General features: G+C 35.6%; 2 protein-coding genes across 4 annotated transcripts; one reads left to right on the forward strand and one right to left on the reverse strand.

Moving 5' to 3' along the window:
* LOC18767686 (thioredoxin) lies at nucleotides 504–1,773 on the forward strand. Its single transcript, XM_007201332.2, has 2 exons — nucleotides 504–873; nucleotides 1,286–1,773. Exons 1-2 carry the CDS (start codon nucleotides 651–653, stop codon nucleotides 1,603–1,605), a joined length of 543 nt encoding a protein of 180 aa, XP_007201394.1. The 5' UTR covers nucleotides 504–650; the 3' UTR covers nucleotides 1,606–1,773.
* Nucleotides 3,025–11,851, reverse strand: LOC18767394 (transcriptional corepressor SEUSS). Of its 3 annotated transcripts, none has more exons than XM_020570258.1 (10): nucleotides 11,408–11,851; nucleotides 9,524–11,089; nucleotides 9,321–9,440; nucleotides 9,005–9,053; nucleotides 8,560–8,774; nucleotides 8,401–8,469; nucleotides 7,773–7,870; nucleotides 6,911–7,004; nucleotides 5,836–5,905; nucleotides 3,025–4,503 (listed from the first exon to the last, which is right to left on the reverse strand). In XM_020570258.1, exons 2-10 carry the CDS (start codon nucleotides 10,589–10,591, stop codon nucleotides 3,524–3,526), a joined length of 2,763 nt encoding a protein of 920 aa, XP_020425847.1. In that variant the 5' UTR covers nucleotides 10,592–11,089; nucleotides 11,408–11,851; the 3' UTR covers nucleotides 3,025–3,523. The 3 variants fall into 3 exon arrangements, with proteins under 3 accessions (XP_020425847.1, XP_020425849.1, XP_020425848.1); XM_020570260.1 differs by having other exon boundaries at nucleotides 9,524–10,981; nucleotides 11,408–11,838; XM_020570259.1 differs by having other exon boundaries at nucleotides 9,524–10,994; nucleotides 11,408–11,838.

Raw genomic sequence — 25,510 nt, forward strand, 5'->3', positions numbered from 1 at the left:
GTTTCGTTTGTTTTTCTTTTTTCTTTTTTCTGCCCCAAGGGTTCGACCGTACTGAAAACATGGATGTTGAAGCCTGTACTGTGAACATTGTAGGAGATATTTTTGGTGAACCCATTATTGGTCATCATTTAACGGCCATAATTTTGTTCACTGGTTAAATGGGCCAATCCTGCTAAAGCTGCCTGATAGATAATGACCAGATTTTTTATTTATTTATTTTTTTCAGAAAAAGAACTGCCAAATGAATGAGAGGCCCGTATATGGTTCACCCACCAGTAAGGATCAAATGAAAACTAAAAATTTTACTTTTTGGTCCTCAATTTTGATCCTTTCTTACATTGAATTTTGAGAGTTGGGCAAGTTTTTTTGAGGACATCAAGTGGGGCATAATGACAGTTCAGTACAGAAATATTATCCACATACATCTGAGCACACTTAGCACCTTACAATCTTGGCATAATATCCACACTCAGAAAAATATTCAAAAATATATACAGCCTAGACAAAATAGGAAATTCAAAGAAGAAATTTGTACAAATTGTTGCAGAAACTTGCCCATCAGAAAACAAAAGCCACATCTTCTGTTCTACACCCAATTCACTGTAAAAAAATATACTTAGCCAGAAAACAAGAGAGAGAGAGAGAGAGTAATGGCTTTGGAAAACTGTTTGCAACTAAGCACAGTGTGCACTACAAGAGTTGGTGCTGCACAATGCTATCAGCCATTTTCTTCCAGGGAAAGGCTTATTGTGCCAACCTGCAATGGATTGAAGAAATCTGTTTTGAAATTCTCTTCATCTTCATCTTTTGCTCCTTCCAATAAATCCCACAGATCCCGCTTTATTTGCAAGGCTCGTGAAGCTGTGAATGAAGGTTAGCTGCACAGTCTCTGCTATTATTGTTGTTTGTTTCTGATTAATTCTTAATTATTTATGTTGAATGTCACTCTCCCTTGATTTCGTTAGGAATCTTGTAACTTCTATATGTAGATGTATGACAACTAGAAGAAGAAATGACAACAGATATTAGTGCAATGAACAACTCAAGAAGGTGTTGAAAGCAGCTACAGTTATTAACCACTTACAGAATTGACAATTGAGTTTATTATGCAATATCTTCTTTTGCTTTTTTTTAATTGATGGCAATTTTTTGCTACGCAAAATTTGTTCTTTCGTATATAATACCCATGTCGTGTTGGTCACATGACCAGTTATTTTCATACATATATATGTACAGTAGAGTGTATGCAAGTTAGTGAGTTCATTGACTCGTGCAAACTCTGCAGTTCAAGTGGTGAATGATTCAAGTTGGAATAACCTGGTGATTGCAAGTGAGGACCCAGTTCTGGTAGAATTTTGGGCACCGTGGTGTGGACCATGCAGGATGATTGCCCCAGTGATCGACGAACTGGCGAAAGAGTATGCTGGGAAGATAGCATGTTTCAAGCTCAATACTGATGACAGCCCTAACATTGCCACTCAATATGGCATAAGGAGCATACCAACTGTGCTTTTCTTCAAGAATGGAGAGAAGAAGGAGAGCGTTATTGGAGCAGTGCCCAAGTCCACCTTGTCTGCCACCATAGAAAAATATGTAGATCTTTAAAGAGGGAAATGATGTATACAGACTTTTAGTGTGAGCCACCATGCTTGTGCTCATGAAGCTATTCATTGTTAATCTTCAATTAACTCCTCGTTTTGAATTCATATAATTTCTTATTGTTGTTTCCTTCCTGTAACCTTTAACCTTTTATTTTACTCAACTTTTCATGTACCCCCTAAAACAACTATATATTTCTACACATTGAAAATTGGGGCCAACTGTCGAAATACATGGAGGCCTCTAGGAAATTCTAAAGAGTTTTTCTATTTAAACCCTCACTTCTCTTTGTTCACCCCAACTTCTAATTCAAATTTTCACAATTCTCAAAAAACCCCACTATCTTCCCAAACTATCCCTAAATACACACCTACAGAAAAGGAAAAAAAAAAAAAAAAATCATCAACCTCACACCCCACACTCCGCTATCTTGCTCCTTGCTACTCTAAGTTCATCTCAACCTCACATTACTTAAAATATATAAAAACACTTTCGTCAAATGTGTAGTAGCATTATTTTATTATTAATTTTTTAAATTTGTTTTATTTTCATGTTCAACAAAGCAAACCCATGTGACAATTTCCAGAATATATATCAATCAAAGGCTTAAGCATGCATTATTTCTTTGCTTCACAGTCGAGGTCTAGTTTTGTTTCCCCCAGTTTTGTTTTTTTGATTACGATGATTATTATTATTATTTATGATTTGTTTGCTTGATTATGATTTACCGTATTTAGGTTTGTGAAGAAAAGATGAGAGTGTAGTAGGTTTCTTAGATTGAAAAAAAAAGAGTAATATGACAATAGGGTGTAAAGGGGTTTGTGCTTTTCTAAAACTTAATATGAAGAGTGGTGGGGGTGTATGAGGTGTGTGTATAAATGTACTAGGGTTAAGTATTAAGTTGGATGACTTTTTTTTGTCTTTTTACACAATAATAAAACTTAAGAGCTTAATGATTTAAGTATTAGGGTGAACAAAGAAAAGTGTGGGGTTTAAATAAAAAAACTCAATCCTAAACCTAAGGAGAAAGAAACGACTCCTAGTAACTCCCTATAATTAATTATACTTTATTTTAATAATATTTTAAACATCTAGTTTATGCTAACCATTTTTGGTCTACATTTTTTTCAATGGTTTGAGTTGAAATTTTATAAAAGCTCCTTAAATAGCTTTTTAACGTTTTTATTAAATTTCAACTAAAAAAATTGGGAGCATGATTTTAAATGCTCTTACAACTCCATATTCTGCTTAGAATTGAGTAGAAGAAGACGGCAAGTATTTGAAGAATTAGGTGCACAGTTAGACATTTGATGAAAAAGGACGATTACACCAACACTCAATAGGTTTTGGTGCCTTGTCAACTTAAAATTACATACACAACCACCAGTAAGGTCAACCAACTAACTTCCATGTAGTCAGAGAAAAAGACTAAATTTCACTCTCATAACTAGTGGTTTCTATCATGTATACTGGAAACGCCTATTGGAATTGAAAATAACAAATACACGCCCAAGGAATAGGTGGGAAATACAATTCTATGATTGGAAGAACAGATCCAACCAAGGAGATCTCATTTGCACTCTTCAACCCCTCTACCCAAAGGAAAAAAGTTACTACTAGGAAAAAAGATATGTAGTATACCATTATGACGAGATTTTTAAAAATTAAAGGAAAAAAAATTGAAGTACATTTAAAACCACAAGAAAATGAGCCCCATCAGCCACACAACCAGCCACCAAATTTCCTTTTTATATATAAATAACAGATTAGTACAAAGTGGGAGCGACAGCCCTGTCAACTATTTCATTTCATCCATGCACTGCCATCTTCCACAGGGCCAGAGGCAACTCTGCCATTTCTCGTGCTGCACAAGCAGCTAAATCAAGAACCGGTGAAACGAGCATCAACATGATCACAAAGGCTTTCAAGGGGAATGTTTCCAATCAAATTGAAGATTGTTAAAGCCGTTAACCGCTCCAAGCCCACTAAGTAGCTGGTTCCCCATATCCTGTTGTTGATGATGCATACTTTGTTCTCGAGCCATTGATGCCATTCCCACCCTTCCATTCATAACAGAATTATTTCCCATTGCACTTCTTATTCCATTACCCATGGAAGGCTGACCAAGTCCACCCATACTCCCAAATCCAGCACCCCCAATACCCGAGTTACTACTGTTAGTCATGCCATTCCCTGACAGACAGTTGCCGCCATTCATTCCTGTGTTGTTGCTTGTTGACAAAATCCCATTAACATTTTTCACATCGTTTCCCAGAGAACCCACGCCAACCATACTGCCCGCGCCATTCAGCTGGTTGGACATCATCATTTCGTGTATTATTTTCTGGACAGAGCTCTGGGAATCGCTTGGATCAGCCTCACCGGAAATGGTTGGCTGTTGCATGGATATATTTGCTGGTGAATTTGTTGCACTCATGTGATTGGCAGCTGTCAAGGCACAATGAGATGTTTGAGAGGGATTGTTTGACGAGGGTGTTGGTGACTGGAATGGAGAGGGGTTTGGTTGCGTCTGTGGGATTGTACTAGAAGAACCAGGGGATGGAATCTGAACAGAATTTCCTCCATAGGGACTGTTTGCATTATTCATTGAGCTTTGCTGTCTGGAATTCATGGAATTTTGATGGAGGAGCCCAACAATGGTGCTTGCAGAGGTAGAGGTGGATGCTGCGTTCAGAACATTATTTACACTAGCCATACCATTACTGGCAGCAAGTTGCATAGTCGTGGCCTGGACAGAGCTTGGATCGGAGTTTGGATTCTGGCCCATCGGTTGTTGTTGCTGTTGTTGCTGTTGCTGCTGCTGCATTTGCTCCTCGGACTGTTGTGTTTGACCGTGAAACCCAGATGAAGCACTCGTCCTTCGAGGAAACTTGGCCAAGCTCTCTGAAAGAAAACATTAGCAATGAACTACCATGTGGCAATCAAACAATCCTATATTATAGTGGAGCTACTAACATACAATGAATTAATTGCAAGCATTCAGCCTCAAGAATAACTTGTACAATTTTAAGGGCATAGAAATAGGTGCCCATAATATAATGCTTTAAATTGCCATGATATCATGCAACCATATGGCATTCAGGGAATTGTGCATGTCTTCACAAGTAACCGTGAAAAATAGCACAGGGGCTTGATTTTCTAACTACGAGACAGGCAAAATTTCATGTTATGGAAGCTTGGTAATCCAGCAGCAGCCTCATTCACTCCCATGAAGATAAATATCGTTCTTCTTGTTTTTGTTCTCTAACTATTGTTAATCACCGGGACACTCTTATGTCCCCTCCCCTTACCTCTTAAAATATCCAACTTTTTTTTCTAGCATAACTTCAACAATAAACTGTGATATATCTCTTGCCTCCATAATTTAATTTCCCCTTATCCTTTCAGAGCCTTCTGCTATTCTTAGAATTTGTATTTTGTTTTAAGCATCATGGCTGAAGCTGATTCTACATCTCAGGAATTAGATATTTCTAGTACAAACAAGATAGAAAGGATCAAGCTGCTATGTTGCTTATTAGTTTTGGGTCAGGAAAATTGAGGTTTTACCTTGTGGGGCCTACCGGCAATGTCAATTGAAGTTGAAAAGATCTTTTATGGTTTTGAAGTTCAAGTTACGAGTAGTCTAGGATTAAGGCAGCTCTTAAAATTAGCTCTTTAGTTTAATTTCCAGCAAGCATCCTTCTCAGATTTCCACATAATTCACCATCAAGATTCAACGATATTTTCACCTCCAAATCAATTTACATATCCTAAACCCCTCTTTCTACAAACCCAAGACTTGAAACCTAACTTGCAATCTGAAAACCCACCACACAAGCATACATAAGCAGGTTTCTCCCAATTTATCACTTCTAGGCACCAGGTCATTAGTTCACATACTCTTCTTCCACTAAGTGCTGTTCTTACAATTTCCTCTGATCTCCTCAACAATAGTAATAAAATGCAAATATGAAAGCAGAAGCTTTACTGCAAAGCTACATACCGAATCTAATCCACAGAAAATTACAGGCTTCATTTGTTATTCCTACGAAATTAACATATTTTTTAGTTCTAAATTTTTAACTCATTACGTCTTATTATGTGGAAACTAAATATTTTTAATTTTTTATGTAGTATAAAGATTGTCTCTGTAAAGTAACAATTGAATAAAAGAAAGGGGAACATATGTTTGAATTATCATTAATTATTTAGTTAACATAGAAAAATCAGGCTTACCCATAGGTCCAGTCCCTGTCTCTCGGCTGTAATCAATCAAGTCTTTCATACTATTAACCACTTCTGAAATCTGCATTGCACCCCAAAAAGAAATATTAACAATGACAATGGTCAATCAGGCTGCAAGCAAACTCAGTTACATGGTTCACTAACATGGGACCACAATTTGTTTGAAATATCATATATTACACTTCATAAGGAATAAGAAGAGAATATATTGGTCATAAGTTTCTTTTAACAAAAAAAAAAGGCATTTCTGGCATAAGGACTCCAACTTCAACGATCAAACTTCAACAATCAGATGTTAAACCCAATGTTACACAATAAACTTAAACATTTGACATACTGTGTGTTGATAATTTAATTTATAACAAACAGTGGATAGAACTAATGCCTCATTAACCAGCCAAAGATGACTGTAAAAAACAGAACAAAACACAATTCATACTCATCTTACACTTCCAAGCCAACCCATCAGACAACTCACCAAAGAACATTTCCATTAGTAGGGTGATTGGAACGAAATCATTCAGAAATATTTTTGAATAATTGTCAGACATGTAGAAACATGTAATCAATTTGGTACAGTAGGACATATAAAAATAATCTCTCACTTTGCTATTGCAAATTTTGAGACAGTGAACCATGTATACAAACACACAAGCCCCAACATTACATATGTAGAAAAGGAAAAACAAAAGGGTAAAGGAAAAAAAAATGATGGGATTAAGTCAAAAATATTTCCATCCAAGCGTCCATGCAAATAATGGAGAACTTTATTTCAGGTGTTATAGAAGGGGGATACATGTAACATAGGAGCAAAATAATTTTTTTGACGAGTTCACATATGTACATATAATCTATATCAGAAAAATGATCCCCGTGCAGAGAAGATAAACACTGGACCAAGAACAAATGCTCCAGCACAATATGCAAAATACAATAGTGTATCTCAAAGCAAAAGATGTTACACAAACTTTGTAATGATGAAAACATATATCCAATCACCATAAGGCTCCTAGTACACAAGGACCATCACAATGCACGGTGACTAGGCAAGGAAATAAGAAATTACCTGAAGACACCTTACATATCTCTTTGTATAACCTAAATCATTTACTAATGGCACTTCCAAGGTTTTCGCTAACTGCCGAGCTGATGATACAAACCTAAACCAAAATTGCACAGGAGGAATTAATCAAACAGAAAAAACTGCAAACCAATCAATCACCAATTTTGCATATACATCAAATACTACAAATAAATAGGCTTTTAAAATCATTTCACCCATATATTTGGTAGACATACAGTAGTTTAACTGAAAAAACTAAGCCCCCACTACATAGAACAAAGGTTGAAACGGAGGCAGGATTTTTCAACACTTAGATTCACTATGTCATTAAGATCTTTACAATGAAACCACCATGTAATTTGCAAAATCAAATATTCTTTAGTCTCAGACTCTTTTTTTTTCTTTTTTTCTTTTTTGGAGAAGCCCTGAAATAAGTAATTAAGAACAGACAAGTTTGAGCCATTAACAAAAAAATAAGATGGAGCAATATGCGACATTCCCAATAGGCCCTAAGCAAAGTTAAGAAGAAAAGAAAAAGTTACATAACTATACAGCCAAATAATAACTTGATTATGTAATTTCCTGTTCACAAAATAATTAATGACAGCTGATGTCTTTACTAGAAATGTGAGACTATACTTTTTGTAGGCCTAAGGGGTATAGCACATGAACTGATAAAAACAAGAGATCCAGAGTTATAGATGGCATAAGGACTATCCAAATTCCCTCATTACAAACAAGGCATAAAAATAGACAGCCAAATTTCTATCAAAAAGCACTATTCGAAAGCTCAAATATTTCCAGGCAAAAAAAAAACGGAAGCTCAAATATGCACAAGAACGAGACAGAAAGATAAAGAACCTACATATTGCAATTATTTTGTATCTCTGGAAGAGATAAATTGGATGATGCATTTTGAGTAGCAGCCTGGTATTTCTGAGCTGCAGCACCAAGCTGACTAACCTGCATAGAGCAAGTAAATATTATAAATGCACGATACCATATGAATGGTAAATGTACTCAAATTAGTCTCATATACACCAGATGGAGTGACTCTGCTAGTTTGGTATCCAGATTCATATCCAAAGCACATAAACATAATGTAGGACCCTACTCCGACCTTAATCTCACAAATTTATAAATCCTTTACTAAAATCACTGGTTATTGATATAACATAACTAAATATCTACACTTACTTTTTAATCAAATTAGGCTCAGATTTGAATTTGAACTGATGGGTCTATTTGCTAGGATCAACAAATTTTTCATCTCCAAAGTCAGCAGAAGCATCTATCTTCTCAGTTACACTAAGTCTTATTTCATCCAAACAATTTACATATCCTAACAAACAAAAAAAGCTTCAAATATATGAATTTGGACGTTTTCTATTTGTCACATGAAGAGAACAGAAAATCCCTAGTTTTGAAAACACAGCTTAAGGGTAATACATATGGAGAAAACTGCCCATCACAAGTAGACATTTGGTAGTAACCTGAGGTATCAGTAATCTTCGCGGGATAAGCTCTTCATGGCGCCTTGCACAAAATTCCCAAGAGCATATCTGCCAAAAGAACGAACGAAGAGAAAGTTGATCAACTCCCAGGGAAGGCAGAACATAAAAGGTAATATGAAAACAATTTTTATGTCCTACCTTTAGATCTGGAGAGAATACAATCCGAAGTTGACCATCCCGAACAACACGAAGTTGCTCAAAAACACTTTCTTGTATTGCTTTAGCATAGTCCAGTACAATCTGACCAGATGAATTATGATATTCGCGTGGCATATCAACATAAAGAAGCTCCTCCAAAGTACCACTTTCATACTTGATTTTAAAAAGCCTGGGAAGCACCTCAACAGTCGCTTCTGAAAATATGGCAAGAATAACTCAGATACTAGTTCTAAAGAGAACAGCCCATGAACAAAACACCTAGATATAGCATTAAAACTAACACTGATATCTAGCCAAAGACTCTAAGATATGGCGTTGAACTGATAGCATGATAGAGATATTTAGAACCAGATGTCATTCAAACAAGCACTGGTTAACAGCAGACCACAACAAGAGGCACAAAGAGATAAATTGCATAACATACCAAAGCCACGTCCAGGCTTGCGATTGCATATCTCACAATGCCACACATCCTGCAAAATTTGGTAGAGAAAGCTCATGAGTGTTAAATAGCTCAGCAACGATTTGTGTTACAACAAACCAAAATGTCTATAGGATAATTAAATAGCTACTATCACACTGAAAATACTGTCCTGAAATAAAAGTGAGTTGAAAACGAGATGCAGTTGCTAAAACACATGTATGCATACATAAAGATTGTTTTGCAATTAACCTCATTTTACTAGTTAAGATGCCAATATAGATGGGGTTCACCAGACTACCGTATCCTAGCAACAGACCTGAGGAAAAACGCCAGTTGTTTGCCGACCAGTTCCATACATAGAAACACACCACTTCTTCTTGGCATGAGGTACAAAATACTCAGCAACAAATTTTCTCCAAAACTCAATATTATTGTCCTATATGAAAAGTAGGCATCATCAGTAACCATAACAGTCACACCCAACAGACTAACGAAATCTATGGGATGGGGGCATCTTACTTCAGGCCTATGTTGTTGCTGATACATATAATGTGTCAAACGCCGAGCACACATTCCAGGCTCATATACCGGTTTCGCAGGAGACCTCATAGGCAGATTCTGCTGTGGAAACTGTTGCTGTAATTGGGGGCGTTGCTGAGGCATTGCTTTCAAGAGTTGCTGTTGCTGGTGTTGTTGTTGTAGCTGCAAGAATCTCTGTTGATGCAAAATGTTAATCTGTGCAGCAGCAGCCTGAGAAGACGGCCTTGACATGTGGAGGAACTGTTGTTGTTGCTGCTGTTGCTGCTGTTGTTGCTGTTGTTGCTGCTGTTGATGCAAAAACAATGACTGATCAGAATTCTGCGGTTCCAATTTTACAGGTGGCAAGCTTCTCATGGTCTGAAGTTGTTGGGGTTCCAATTTCACTGGACCAAGACTCCTCAAAGACTGCAACTGCTGCTGCTGCTGCTGCTGTCCATGTTGATCATTTGTCAATTGGGGCTCCAACTTGACTGGTCCAACACCAGCTAAGCCTCCTCGAATAGCCTGAAATTGATGTTGCTGCTGCTGTGTGTTGTGAGGGGCAGAGAACTGTTGCATTGGCTGCTGACCATGCTGGAAATTATGTGTTTCAAGTTGCTGCTGCTGTTGATCTGTCAATAGTTGGTTACCAGAAGGGTTTGAAAATTGTTGGCCCTGACCTTGACCAGATGTACCAGGATTAGCCATGTTTGATGCAACATATGACGAAGAAGGCGCACTAAAACCCATTCCATTGCCAACATTAGAAAGTGGATCTGATTCAGCACCGGTATCCATACCCCCACGTTGGCTGCTACCAGGACCAGAAAGCCCCGAATTTGGAATCCCATTTCCATAAGACTGATTAAGGAGAGAAGACACGTTGGTTACATTGCCAAGCATATTCATGTTACCATATTGATTACGTGGTGAGACAAGCGGGGGAAAACCTGACTGGGAAGGTAGTGAACCACCTTGACCTCCCAGCATTCCAGAATTCGTACGCAAGAGTGAAGGTGAAACAGACTGGGCACCACCAATTGGAGTGGGCGGCCCCGAAGGTACCATAATTTCAAAATCACAATCTACAAATACTAAGTGAAAGTACTACAACTATCTAAAACAACTTGAATTCAACAAGCCTAAATTACATAACAAGACGCAAAATCCCAGGCATGGAGCTCAATTCAGATAGCATTGTACCCCTACTTCGAAGGCCACAGGTTTCAGAATCTCTATTGTGTACCAATAGAAAAGGGTAAGCATTGTGCCTGGGCACATCGTGTTGAGTTTTGCCAAACACAAGCCAAATACCATAGAAACCCAATACCAAGGGACAGGCTCTAATTCTGAACATTCTACAATCTCACTAGCTTCAAGAGGAGAGCAGTCCCCGACCAGCTTCCGCATGAATCTCTGTTTATTACATGAACTTTCAGATCCACCATAACCTCAGCCCTGAACGAAAGAACTAAATCAAAACAAATCAAACTCTCTCCACCAAACACAGAGAAGAAATCCCAAAATTTCTCACTTTATCAACCAAAACCACCTCCAATCAATAACCTGAAATAAACCAATTCACCAAAACTCGCCAATTCAACACAAACCCACAAAAATTAAACAAAATTGAACGAGCGCCAATAAAGATTAGGTTCTACAACACAAGTAAAACCCAAATTCCACACCCAAAACTCAAAACCAATCTTAAATATCCAAACTTTGTAAAGCTAAACCAGCAACAGCTGCAAAAATAAAGACCAAAAAAGTACAACCTCGATCGGACCCAAAGTCCCAAAATCAACGATCGAGAACTTCAACCGAATAAAAGTACAAAATGAAGAAGAAACCAAAAACCAACAAAAAAAAGTAGACAGTACTCACCAGCAGTAGAGCTTTGAACAGTGAGAGAGAAAGAGAGAGACTTCCCAAAAACCCACAATGATTCTAATACATAAAACCCAGTATTAGATTATTCACTGAGTTGTGTTTTATTTTCCTTCGGCTTCAATTCTAATTGAATTCACTTCAGCTTTTGTGCCCTTTTTTAGGGTTTGCTCACAGTCTCTGTGTTCTCTCTGAGCACAAGTCCTGTCCCTCGGTGGTTAGCTTAGAGAGAGAATAGAGAGTTGTAGAGAGAGAAGGGGATTGTAGAGAGAGAAGCGAGAGTGTGTCCTTGCGGACGTCAAAATTGTATTCGATTCGATTGAATTTTCTTCATTCTTTACCTTTTTCTCTTTCTTCTTTCTTCTTCTCTCTTTCTCTCTCTCTCTCTCTGAAACCAAGTCAAATGCTATTCTACCACTCTCGCCTCTCCTATTATGTTATGCGATGGATGTACATGTAAACATTTATATACGCATGTATCATCATAGCATCTCATCATCATTGTCCATTACATTACATCGCAAGTCTGAATAGAAATTACCTTGCTCGATGCCTTTATTTACGAGATTGCCCTGACTTTGTTTCTTAATAGAATTATTTGGGTGAGAATTTTCCTTATTTTGGGGTTGTCATTCGGATTGACTAAGGGTAAGGAGTTAAGTATTTTTCTTATTTGGGTGTTTGCACTCGAATTTATTAACGGTAATATGATAGTATGTTATATGAACACATGCTCTCTCACACAACCATTTGAACAAATGGAAATGGCTTCCAACTTTTATATGGTACAACTTTACTATGTTTTTCATCATATATCTTCTTATTTTCTGCATACATCTTTGGAAGTCTCCTTTATGATGATATATATTTGTATTTTTTGGGTGAGAAAAATTAAAAACTTATGGTCACATTGGATGAAATTGAATAATATTAGCAACGACTTAACCATTACAAAAGCAAAGTCAAAACACAAGTTATTCCCCATGTGAAGAATTGTGATCATTTCTTGATTTTTTTTTTCTCACGATATGATAGCAATTACTTGCGTCGTTCGGGTCAGACCTAGAGTGGGTTGGTGGTTGTCTGGATTGTGTGTGTGTGTGTGTTCCGAGGGTTGGGGAAGAAGAGATAGCGGTGGAGGGTAGGGTGGGCTTGGCGACTATCAGAGATAGAGTGGAAGAGAGAAAACGAGGGACGGACTTTATTTTATTTTATTTTTTCCATTTTTAATTAATTAATTATGAATTAATATGTTGATTCAAGTGTCACCGCATGAGTGAGTCCATTAATGTTGGGTAAAATTTTGAGTAGTAAACTGAAATTTACCATCAATGTTTCCCCAAGTCCTTCTCATCCCCCACCATCATCCCTCTTCTTCCATGTTCCATGGGTCATGGCTCTCATCATTATCATATCCGAGTGTGATGATAATGATGGGACCCTGACTAGTCGCACTAGCTAAACTGTAAAATTTAAAAAGTGACACGTATTTTTATTTCATTGAAGCTGCTAAATTGTACATGACGGTAATTAGAGATATTATGGTATTCTTTATTGGCGTAGAGATTGTAGGCGGACAATACTCGGGTCCTGGCCAATCAAGGTCTCCTTGTGAATTTTTTAAATTAAAATTTATTTATGATGCACCCTTCAAATCTCACTTTAGATAACCTACAACCCAAGCATCATCTTCTTCAAGCTCTCAAAAACCTACTATCCCTCTCACCCTACGTTGTTTAGCAAAGTGAACAATAACCATTAATGGCATAAAAAATATTACACAAGTTAATGAAAATAAAGTTTTTTTTTTACAAATGAAACATCAAATCTTCTATTTTGAGCCTCCAAATGAGACACGGTGTGATAATTTTTTATTTTCCACTAATTTTTACCGTTTTCATACCAATTAGCTCACAAATTTGTTTGTTACCGCCACAATTGAATATATTGATAGACTTCAACAGAGTGTCACCAAATCCTGACAAAGATAATGGCTAAAACCCATTGAATCTTGAAACAAAACTTCATAATAAATGATTTTGGTACACCCACTCGAAAATTGTGTGTCGGTTCGATAGTCTTCAACTGAAAATTCTTAAATATTCGTTAGTTTCTCGACGAATACTGAAATTTCTTGTTTTCCCTTGATGGTGGTATTTCTTAGGCCTTGTTTGGTTCATGGGAAAGGAGACTTAGGGATGAGAAATCAATTGTTTTCCCATGTTTGGTAAGTCTATGCATGAGAAATGGTTGTCTGGCACATGAAAAAGTAGGGGGGAAAGTAAAGCCCTCCTCCCAACTTGGGTTTTGTTTTCCCTCCTCATGGGAAAGTTTAGGAAAATAAGACAACATTTAATGCACATTTTTCATGACCATTTTGTCCCCATTAACAATTTAGAATTACAATATATCATTAAATGCACTCTGATTTTTAATTTGATTTAATATGGGTATAATTGGAAAATTATACAAACTTTGTGGCTTTCAGTTAATACATGAATAATATGGGGTTCGCTATCCCCATCATGATTTTCCTACCTCCAAAGGAAAGGTCCTTCCCTTTTTGGTCGGTAGTCATGACCAGTGCAGAAGTGAGCTTAGAGCTTAGAGTTTTGGGTGTGTATGTTTTTAGAGGTATAAATTGTCTGAAAAGGTTTTGTTAAGGGAGCTTAGAGCTTTATTGGGCTCAAAACTCGTCTTAATCCAAAGGTCTACGAATTAAACTGGAGGACTTTTCACAAATAGGATCATTTCAGCATGACAGTTTATACAAAAACCCTTATAAAGTCTATTTGGAGAAATAACCCCCTCAACTAGTCACTTGTCATTTTCTAATTGATCCTTAGTGTGTTATAATTTTTTTCATTTAAAAATACAGGATAAAGTTTTTTTTAAGTATTGAACTTAAAAGGTGTTTTTAATAAAATTAGAATAGGCCTCTATTTGTGATAAACTATAAATTGGAACCCATCCACTTAAAACCACTTTTTGTTTTAGGGTCTCAATCATGGCTGTTGAAGGGTCCTATGCCCCCTGCCTATTTTTCATTACCCTCCTTAATTAACCCTTTTGAGGTTAAAAAGAATTAATAATAGAGTCGTGTACAGACACTTTTTTTTTATAATATACTAGCCTCTCTGCACGCGCTTCTGCGCATGCGAGAGGTTTTTTTTTAAAAAAATTTAAATTTATTTTAGAATTAAAAAAGATAATGGATATTTGTGTTCCATAAAAATAGGATCCATTATCTGAATTTTCTTTTAATTTTAATTTTTTTAATACGAAAAATTGTGAATTTACCATATTATCCTCATTTAATTAATAATTTCAATTCTTAATATTTGCATTAACCAAGGGTATTTTCTGGTATTTTGAATGTTTCACCATTCTCTGCCTTTTGCTTTATATATATAGATAAAAATAGAAATTTAGATGTTAAATAAATAAACAAATAAATATTTTGGTTCTTTATTTTAGCTCAAGTTTTTGGGTTTTAGCAAACCCATTTATTTTCTTTTTAGCCCAATACAATGAGCCTAATATTTTGTCTTATATGTAAGATGAGATACATCAGCTTTCTCAAAATCATGCAGCCAATTCTTTCGTTCTTCCTCTTGTCTTCTTCATTCTCTCTTATTCTGTTTCTTTCAAAAACTATCATGGAGAGTCTATTGGAGGAGGTGGTTGTTGGTGATGAATTTAGATTGCTCTGTAAGCAATCTATATGGATGACTAAAGTGCTGAGTAATCCCAGCTATAAAGACGAGGTGGAAGATCTAGCAATAGGTTTTAATCATGACTTTTTCACCTATAAATAGTTGAAGTTTGAGAAGAATTTTTTACCTGAGTTTTTCGTTCACTTTACTAGTACAAGGAAAGAGAGGGAGATTGGAGAGGAAGAAGAAAGAAAGCGAAAGAAATAGAGAAAGTAAAAGAGAAAGAAGAGAGAGAGTGGTGACGAAATTCTTGGAGGAGATAGAAAGTTTTGTTTGTGTGTTATTAACTAGCTAGCTTTGGAATCAAGGTATGAGGTTTCTTGGAGAGCCTTTACAAAGATTGATTTAAATAAATTTTGTGAACACTATATTATGCATGATATTATTATTTGATTATTATTCTTAATATTGGGTGTTTACGTGTTATTATCGTTATAATTTGATTAATGTTGACATGTTCATATGTTATTTGTGATGGTTGGAATTCTTGAGTTAATAAAGAAATTATGAAAAGAGATTAATGGGAACAATCTTTTGCGTAGTTAAGTCTAACTATTGTAGGGAACAAGTTCCAACAAGCCCTTGTGCATACTAGATTAGGATATCAGTATAATTGTCGATTGAGTGATTTGGGCTTGAAGATCAATGGTTTAGACAAGATGACTAGCAAAAGGAGAATTATAGGATGATTGAGATGGGTGTTAGTTTATATAATGGGGCATTTGAAATCACAGTGGTAAAATGCATGGTATGGGACGTGCCTATTTGCTTGCCCTACACGAACACTTTTTTTTTTTTTTTGAGGACTTTTCCTATTGAAAGGGACGATAGCATATTAAACTCACACACACAACACAGATGCTAAGACTTGAACCCAGGACCTTGCCTAAGGGAGTAAATACTCCAAACCACTACACTAGTGAGTCCTTTGCAAACACTTAAGTCAACATAAAATGTCTTCTTGTTTTTGTTAATTACTACCCTATTTTATTTATTTATTTATTTATTTTTGGGGAGATTCACTATTATACTCAATATAGGGACCCAAATTATAAAACAACCATACATAAAATAGACTTTAGAAACACACTCAAAGCTCACTTACAACATAACAAAGAGACTTCCAACTTCCTATAAATTACAAAATTGTCATTGATTTCTTAAAGCAAGCCCAACCTCAAAACCTCATATAAAAAAATCAAATACACTCAATAGGGCATCAAAGTAATTTAATAATTAAAGCTAATTCAATAAGGCCAGCTGTTATTTTTTGAGTTTTTTTTTGGGTTTATTTATAGAAATTAAATGGTGTAGGGTTTATCCATATCACTCATGCTAAGAATGGGTATATAACTAAATATATCCTCTCTTTTTTCTTTAGGTTCTTCTGTAGTGAAACAGTACAATACATCAATATTATACCTACCAAATTTCTAGTTCATCGGTCATATGTTGAGCCCAACAACTAAAAGCAAAGAGTGCAGTTATTTCTAAACCTTGAATTAATAATTAAAAGGTATTTAGGAATAATGGTGTGTGGAAAGATAGGAATGTGTTTTTTCAAATTTACATGGTGAGTAAGAAGATCTTATTCAAATCTACTCATATTTGATTCTGATTCGAGATGACCTATCTAACTTAAATCTTCGTGCAAGCTTAAACGCAATAGTCACGCCTTAGTGACATTGTGTATGCTTCGCTCAAATAGCGTGCGCTATCTGGAAAGTTCACTAAATGAATGCGCACATCGAAAAAATTTAACGCTTTGCCATAATACATAAAATTAAAAGTCAATACATTAATATTTATCTAAAATGAGAAATATTTATCTAAAATGAGAAATATTTTATGAGTAGAATTATACTAGCATAAGTCGTGCGTGGATGCATAATGCTATCAAAATCGTTGATATATGTAGAGCAAAATGAAGCACACACATTTTGATACAAAATCAACGTGGATGTGTGACGCTAATGCAATAATTGATTTTGTATCATTAAAATCAACGATAACACTAGCGACACACATCCACGCACCACTAACGCTACATCTTTCTAATTAATCATAAGAACCCCGTTTGTGCAATTAGATTCTGCCACGCACCAATGCACATAACAAGTACGAATGCTTGGATGCAAGAAAATCCAATAATAAAGGAAAAAATAGCAAAAGCAAGGAGGAATGTTAAGGCCACCGCCCCTGGATAATCGCCCTCTGTGGCTCGATCTCACTTTGGGAAAGAGCCAGCAGTCGACTCAAAATGACGAAAATGCCACTGCTCTGTCACAGTCACAGAGACCCTCATCTATGGAATGCTGCCACGTGGTGCTAGGCTCTCAAACGGAATCATTCCCAATGATGAAATGCAGCCCATACATCAAACCATATCCCCAGGCCACTCAACTTTAAATTACCATAAGTACCCATCAAAAGAGAAATAAAATTTAATGAAAATGGTACTAAATGAAGGGCATGGATGTAAACAACCAAGCGTCCTATAGATCATGCAGAGGCATGCCTAATTAATCCATGGGTCGGCCACTATTGAGATTTCTCATAAGACCCAGACTTAGTCAACTCTTCGTCCTGCCTAGTCGTATTGGCTTTTGAGGAGACTAGTATTGACTTTGTTCATAAATATTAAATAATCAAACTATCAAACTATCTTTTTTTGAGCAATAAAACTTTTTATTTAATTAAGAAATGTAAGAAAACTAACGGTAGATTGTCCTATGTCTTATTTTTCTCTTTGAACCAAACTTGAGTTTTTTTTTTAGGTCAACGAAGAACTTCGTTGAAAAAAGGAAAAATATACAAACAAAAAAGTTAGATTAGAAAGACTCAATAAGTTAGACTTGGCCTAAGTAGCGAGGTAGAGCAGAGTGATTAGTTAGATCAAAGATTTGATTTATTTCAATGTAACAAAAAATAAATCGATTTAGTTTTATAATATGCACTTATTAGCATAATAACCAACAAAACAAAAAACACTCTACACTTAGTTGGCACATTCATTGAAGAACAAAAACCCAAACCACATTAAACATATCCATATCGCAGTCACTGCGACCATACATAGAACAAGAAAATGATTCAATCGGAGAAAATGGTGGTAGAGGCAAAAATTCCCAAAGCTATTATATAGCATACAAATTTCAACTAGATTATCGTATTGACGCATCTCTCATTACCGGCGAACAAGCTATTAGTGGAATATCTCCATTTCCTTAATCTTTGATGGGTGATTTATTTTGGGCCCTATCTGAGCGGCGGCGGTGGTTATTGTGGCGGGGTTGAGTTTTGAAGATCCTATTTTATTTTTTTAGTTCGAAATTAGGGGTGACAATTTCCAACTCGACTCGATGAATGACTCAAAATCCGCACAATAAAAATTTCGAGTCAAATCCTAGTCAACCTACTAAGACAAGATTAATAAATGGGTGGATTAAGAGTCAATTTGCCAACCCATTTATTAGCATACTCTTTTAAAATTTATGTGGTTAAAATTATTTTTGATACATTAAATTTATCTTTAAAAAAAATATATTTTCATTACTATCATAAGTTTCTTAGTACATATATAAATAAGCTAAATAGGTTAAGCGGGTCAAAAGAGTTAAAAGGGTTAATGGGTTAACCTAAATAACAATTTAACCCAATCATTTAATAAATAGGTTACACGACTCATCTCGTGTTACCTATGTAATAAACGAGTCGTGTATGGATTGGAGATGGCTGACATGTTTCTTAAACAAGTCATATTCGTGTTGGAGAGCTTTAACCCGTTTAATACCTCGATACGATAGGAAACGACCCATTACCACCCTATTCAAAATAAGTGGGAGCAATCCAAGTTTGATGTGTGAGTTTGTAGTCTTTACAAGTGAGATGGTGCTTGGTTTAACCAAGTGTGTTAGCTTTATGCAGCAAATCTCCTTTTGACCCTTATTGACCCTTTGTGGTTGGGGTCACATTTATTAATCATATTTCTCCCTAGTGAGGGATGAATTTATCCTCAGTTAGGGCATGGTCGAGGCACCCTTACACCCAAGTTCAAAATTCCCTTCCTTTGGATTAGAGAAATTTTCTCCCATTTCTTCCACTTTTTATTCCCTTATAAATTTAGAAAGAAAAGAAAAACCCAATCAAGCCCCAACAACCACCACCTCCCAACTCGGCGGCCACCACTTCAACCCTCATTTTGCAACCCCTTATTGTCGGTGACATCTATCCCATCTTCCCTTTTTTTTCTCTCTCTTTTCCTCCTTGTCAGTTATAATCACATTTATAGTATGTTTACTTACCATGAATAGGAGAAGCCATTAATTGGGGAAAGGGTAATCGAGGAATAGGAATTGAATAAACTACTTTCCCTAGTTGATTTCATTTCTAATTTTAAGGGTGTTTGATGATGAATTTTAATGTGGAATTGGAATCATTCCAATACTCATACCTGATAAGTAAATATACCATTAATGACCCCATTGACTTAATAGAGATTTTTTTTAAATTGTTTTAAAATACTATTTTTTTTGTAAAAGAAAAGTACCTTTTATATAAATCTTGCATATTCGATGAAACTTGTGTAGTAGAAGCCAATGAAAACTTGCAATATATAAAATAAGGCAAATTCTTTTACTCACGTACCCTTTGAATTGTTGGTCCAAGGAAGGAAGTGTGAAAAACTTAGAACCGCAAAGGGAGATTTGCCATGGCCTTCACAAAAACTACGAAAGAGGAATTCTATTAAAACCCTAGTCCACTCTCTGACCATGACCAAACAAAGGCGCTAACCTTTCAAAGCCAGTGGCATGTGTCGCCATGATCATGATGTACATGTCATGATCCAGTCATATATGGATACAATAGTAATTTACCAATTTTTTGAATTTTATTTTTGAATCTGGATAAGTATAGAAAGTAAAATTTGGGATGCTGTATAATATCATCTAGGAAAGAGAAAACTGGTTTTGGATATGAGTAATTCAAATAAAAACGAGGGCACATTTGTCATTTGACCCAAGAGTTTCCTCAGAGCAACGTAAATGATGATAGGTAGAGCTGGACTACCCATATTTCCATGCCATCCACTGGCGGACTCAGAAAGTTTTTAGCGAATATGCAATATTGACTAAGTATGAAAAATAGTTTTTGGAATAATCATTTTCTCAAAATAATTTTTTGCGGCTTTTATTCCTTACACATCAAATAAGAAAACTTAATTTTATGAGATTTTATTATGACGTATATGTTAAGTTAATGAGCCATCATTTTTAGCCTAAATCATATTTTGCACTAAAACCAATTTTTCATATTTTGATTTGGTGGGAATTTGATTTTCTAGTATTTTTATTTGAATCCAAATGGGGGATACTTCCTTATTTACATTGTAAACGTAAGTAAATGAAGTAATATAAAAATAAATGAAAGTAAAAGGACAAAGACATTTACTTAAATGTTGAAAATGAAAATAAAGTAATCAGTACACTAGTTGAGAAAAATGGCAATTTGAAGCACCTATAATGATTTTTTCGGCAATGGGAGGTGCAGCTGCACCTCCTTGCGCCTTAATAGGTCCGCCAATGATGCCATCCCCATCCTATCCTATGCATATGTACGCATGTATGTATATGCATGCTCGACATGTATGTCCATGATGTTGGAATATACATGAATCATGATGCCATGGCCTATGGCATATGGGGGTGGGGTCACATCATACATGGTTTGACGCCGTTACGTTGAGGGCAAAAGGCAATAACGGCCGTTTAAAGCTAAATATCAGCTTAACAGCTGACAGTTGGAGGCTGACGACCTTAAGTGCTTCAAAAGAAGATTCTTTCTCTAATTTATGTATTTTAATGTGATAGTTGTTTGAGTTCCGATCCCGTATATTCTATCCTACAATATTAAAATGCGTCGTTCGCATCTATCGCTTTACATGGAACACCTTACTCTCCTATTGGCTGTCACCTTATTAATCGGTTGGCTAGGAAACGACGTGGAGCGTATGGTGCTCGTGGGTCTAGTTAATAATTTGGCTCGCGATGCATGGAGACAAATTCTTTTCTCTTTTTCTATTTTTGCTTATTAATTTGGTAGAGTCCAAAATTTTTTATTCTTCCAAAAAAACCCCAGTATAACATATAAAATTTGTTATAATGTAATTTAGTAAAATTATTAAAAATTGTAAAAATTAAACAATTTATATATATATTATCATAATTTAAGAATTATTCTTGCTAAAAGCTAACAAAGTCGGAATTCTTTTGACCATTTGATCATCATCATTAATATTTCAGTGTCTAATCTAAACTATTATGTTCATTTCTTTATTTTTCTCACAATTAGGTGATGTAATAGCTTTGATTTGATTGATATTTTGTAAGGATGATTTTTGAACCAGAATCAAACAAATGATCACATTAAGATGTAGGCCACATATGATCCCTTAGTTAATTTTTTATTTTATAAGAGCAATATTGAGGGAGGAAAAATCAAACTTAGAACCTCGAATACAGATGCAAATGCTCTTAACCACTTGAGTTACGAACCTTGCATCCCTTAGTTCTTATTAAATGAGATTCCTATTAATAAGTTTTCCATGTATTTATATATAAATGTAACATGTTAATCCTACCCTGAAAGTATTTGAATATAGTTGACCTTTTTGTTTGAATCTACTTAAATGACAGTTCTTTGGTTTCTTTAAACAAATAATATAGAGTTCGATAAAAAAAAACAAATAATATACAGAAAATACATCAACATAAAATATACGTATATATATATATATATTTTTTTGTTGGGAAAAAAAAATTTAGACTCATCTGTCTATTCTATATTGGTGCCAAATATTCCAAATATCCTGTTGAAGGGAATGTGTAAACTACACAAAAGATAAATACAAAAAATACATAAGGTAAAATAATAATTACCAATTATTTAAAAGAAACAAAATATAAATAAAAGGAAGTGTGTAACATGTGTCACGTGATGAACATGTGTAGGGTTTAGGGTATATCCGGAAAAACAAAGTATTTATTTTTCGAGCCGGACCATAAGTTAGCAAACCGAACAACCTAAAAAGCAAGCCTCGAACCAACTGGAATCTTGCGATCCAGTCCAAATAATAGCAGAAATGTATATTCAATTTGATCCAGCCCATCATACCAAACCAACAAGTATTAGCAAAAGCATGGCGTTACAGAGAGCAGTATCATATATGATATGTATGCCATGCATTTGTACTTGATCCATCATCTGTGTTCTTCAATCATGGCATTGGCAGCCGTAGAAAGAAATGCATCTGTTAAAGCTGAACAAGATGTTTTCCTTACAAGGGAAGCTGCCTAGATGGATATATTAAGGCTTTGGAGCTATATATTAAGTATTGTTTGAAATTATCTAACTTTTCAATGGTCATAATCATCAAGGGGTTTTGTGAAAACAATTTGAATCATCAAGGGATATTATTGTAATTTAGTGCACTAACCCATGAGGTTTCAAATTGTTTTCGCAAACCCCATTTTTTCTTTTCCGTCGAAAAATTGCTCATATCATAAATAAAATTCTTCAAATGATAAAAGTAACTTCAATGATTAGATCTTAGGGGTGTATGTGCAATCCAATATTTAAGGTTAACTTTGTATTTTGGAGAATTTTTCTTGATGACATCAACAACTTTTGGATGGAAATTAATGAAAGGGGATTTGTGAAAACAATTTGAATCATCAGGGGGTATTAGTGTATTTGCAAAACCTCAGAGGGTTTTGTGAAAATGCTAAAAACCTTAGGAGGTGTCAATATAAGTAGCTCAAGAAAAGTATCTGGACTATTATGACACTACACTACCACGTTACAGGAACAACTGTACACGAAGTTTTCTTATCTGGAAACAGTGTGCGAAGTAGTCCCATAGTATTATATGTCTTTTCTTCCAACCCACATTGTTACATGTTAAACAGGGTGCAATTTGTGATTGATATTCCAAAATAAGGGTGTTTTAACTTTTAGATATTAGCCCTTGCAACTAATTTCCATAGGCACAAGCCTAGAAATATGTTTTTACTAAGTGCAACCCACAAGTTTCAAAATGAAATTCGAAATGTTGTTGAGAAGATAATAAGTGTGTCATTAATTCTGATGTCTCACCCAAAACAAGAAGAAATTGAAATGTATTTATTTATTATTATTTTTTGTTGGGAACAATAGGGGCTAAAGCCCAAATAAATAGAAAAACTAAGCCACAACTTGCCTGGGCCTAGCCACACAACTAGCATTAGTAGCTAGCAACTCAGAGAGAAAAGGAGGAGCCCGATCAAGAAGATGAAACCCAAAAGGAAAATCAAAACTCATAGAGGCCAACGCATCAGCAACACAATTCTGCTCACGAAACACATGCTTAATAGAGCACTGCCAATTAGCTCGAATATTCAACTTGCAACAATTGCCAATTATCTCAATAAACCACCTGCCCTAATTAAACCAGCCTTAGATTTTCGGCCACCATCAAAATTAATCTTACACGTCTCAGGATTAGGAGCAATCCAATGCAAATGCACCACATGATACATAGAAGCAGCATAATTATGATGAGAAGCAATAAACCACTCCAAAGCATATTGCAAAACCACATGAGAGGGGTCAGAAGGCATGAGAAAACCTTGATAAAAAACCAACTTGCAGCTCCACTTACAGACAAACCGAAGATATGCAGCAAAGATTAGAACCAAGGCAAACCATGCACGACAATTCTTCTAGATTGTAAATTATGAAATAACCAGTCATCAAACCCCATCGCAGAATAGGCATCATTCTCAGGAGAGAAACCAAAGCCTTCCCAAATGGATAATGTCACACTGCAATCCCTGAAAAGGTGCTTAATAGATTCCACTAAAGAATTATATATATGACATATCATATTTTGAGCCAAACCCCCTCGCAGTCTTTCAGCATTAGTAAGCAACTTTTTATAACAAGGAACCCACAAAAAAATTTTGAGCTTAGGAGGAAGAGCACGCTTCCAAATAAAATGCCAATGCCACTGTAAGAAATCCTCCCCACAATTCGAGGTACCATAAGCAAACTTAATAGAGAATGTACCATTTGAAGTAAGCTTCCAAATACATTGGTCACGACCACTTCCAAAAAAACCAACGTGGGTACTTATAATCAACTTTACAATATTCTTAAATAGGCATAACAATAAACAATTGATGTCTCACACCCCATCTTCCAAGAAATCACTTACATTCAACTGCAACATGTCCTCAGACAACTCAATGAGAGCATATTGGGAAAGCGGCCCACAACTGAGCTAATTATCAATCCAAAACAAAATATCATCCCCCATACCCACTGTCCATTTAATGCCATTAGGAACAATATGAGCTCCATACAGAACACCTCACCAAACATTAGAACTAGAATGAAAATGGAGATATTTAGCAGCAAGAACATCCCTATGACGCAAATACTTAGCTTGAAACACTTTAGCCCAAAGACCTTGATCATTTGGTAGTAACCTTCAACTAGGTTTTGCTAAAATAGCTTGATTCATCAAAAAAAATTTCTTGAGCCCCAAACCACTAGCCCTCTTAGTTTACGAATAGTATCCCAATTCACTAAATGCACCTTATACTGAGCAGCAGTATGGCCCGAAAGAAAATTCTTGTTTCGTTGATCAAGCTTCTCGCAAACTGAAACTGACAATTGAGCAGTTTGCATAGTATATATGGGGATAATAGCAATAACAGAATGTAACAAAGTAAGCCTACTAGCAATAGAAAGTGCGTGACTTTTCCAAGCAGTTAAACACTTTTGAACCTTATCAATTACTCCTTGATAGGTAGCTCCAGTCACCCTCTTATGAATCAAAGGAACCCCAAGATACTTCCCAAGACACTCATGTTAATCTATATAGGCTGCACATATTAAAACACTAACCTTGATCGTAAGCTATTGAGTGATGTTGTGATAGTTGAACAGAGAGTAACCAAATTCTTCTACTCAGAACGATCCTTTAAGCTGTTATTCTAGATGGGGTTTTAAATGCTTTTTGCTAGTCTGATCGTCTTAGCAGGGACTTGATATTTATATGCATTAGCTCAAGATTCCTAGCCTATCAAGGAATACAAGAGCTATCCTAATTGCATTGGTATAAGGTGTTCTAATCGATTACACATAAGGAATCTGTTGGAACAAGGATTTCTGTAAAACACAACTTCCCTTAGAACCAAATACCAATTCTAATCAAGTTCTTAATCAGTACAAAGACCTAGATTTCCTATGATGATTAGAAGACCATATTAAAGTGGTTTAAGACATAATATATCTAACATTCTCCCACTTGGTCAAATAATCATCAAAGCCTTTGTATGAC

This window comes from Prunus persica, chromosome G8 (assembly GCF_000346465.2).
Source record: "Prunus persica cultivar Lovell chromosome G8, Prunus_persica_NCBIv2, whole genome shotgun sequence".
Taxonomy (NCBI): Eukaryota; Viridiplantae; Streptophyta; class Magnoliopsida; order Rosales; family Rosaceae; genus Prunus; species Prunus persica.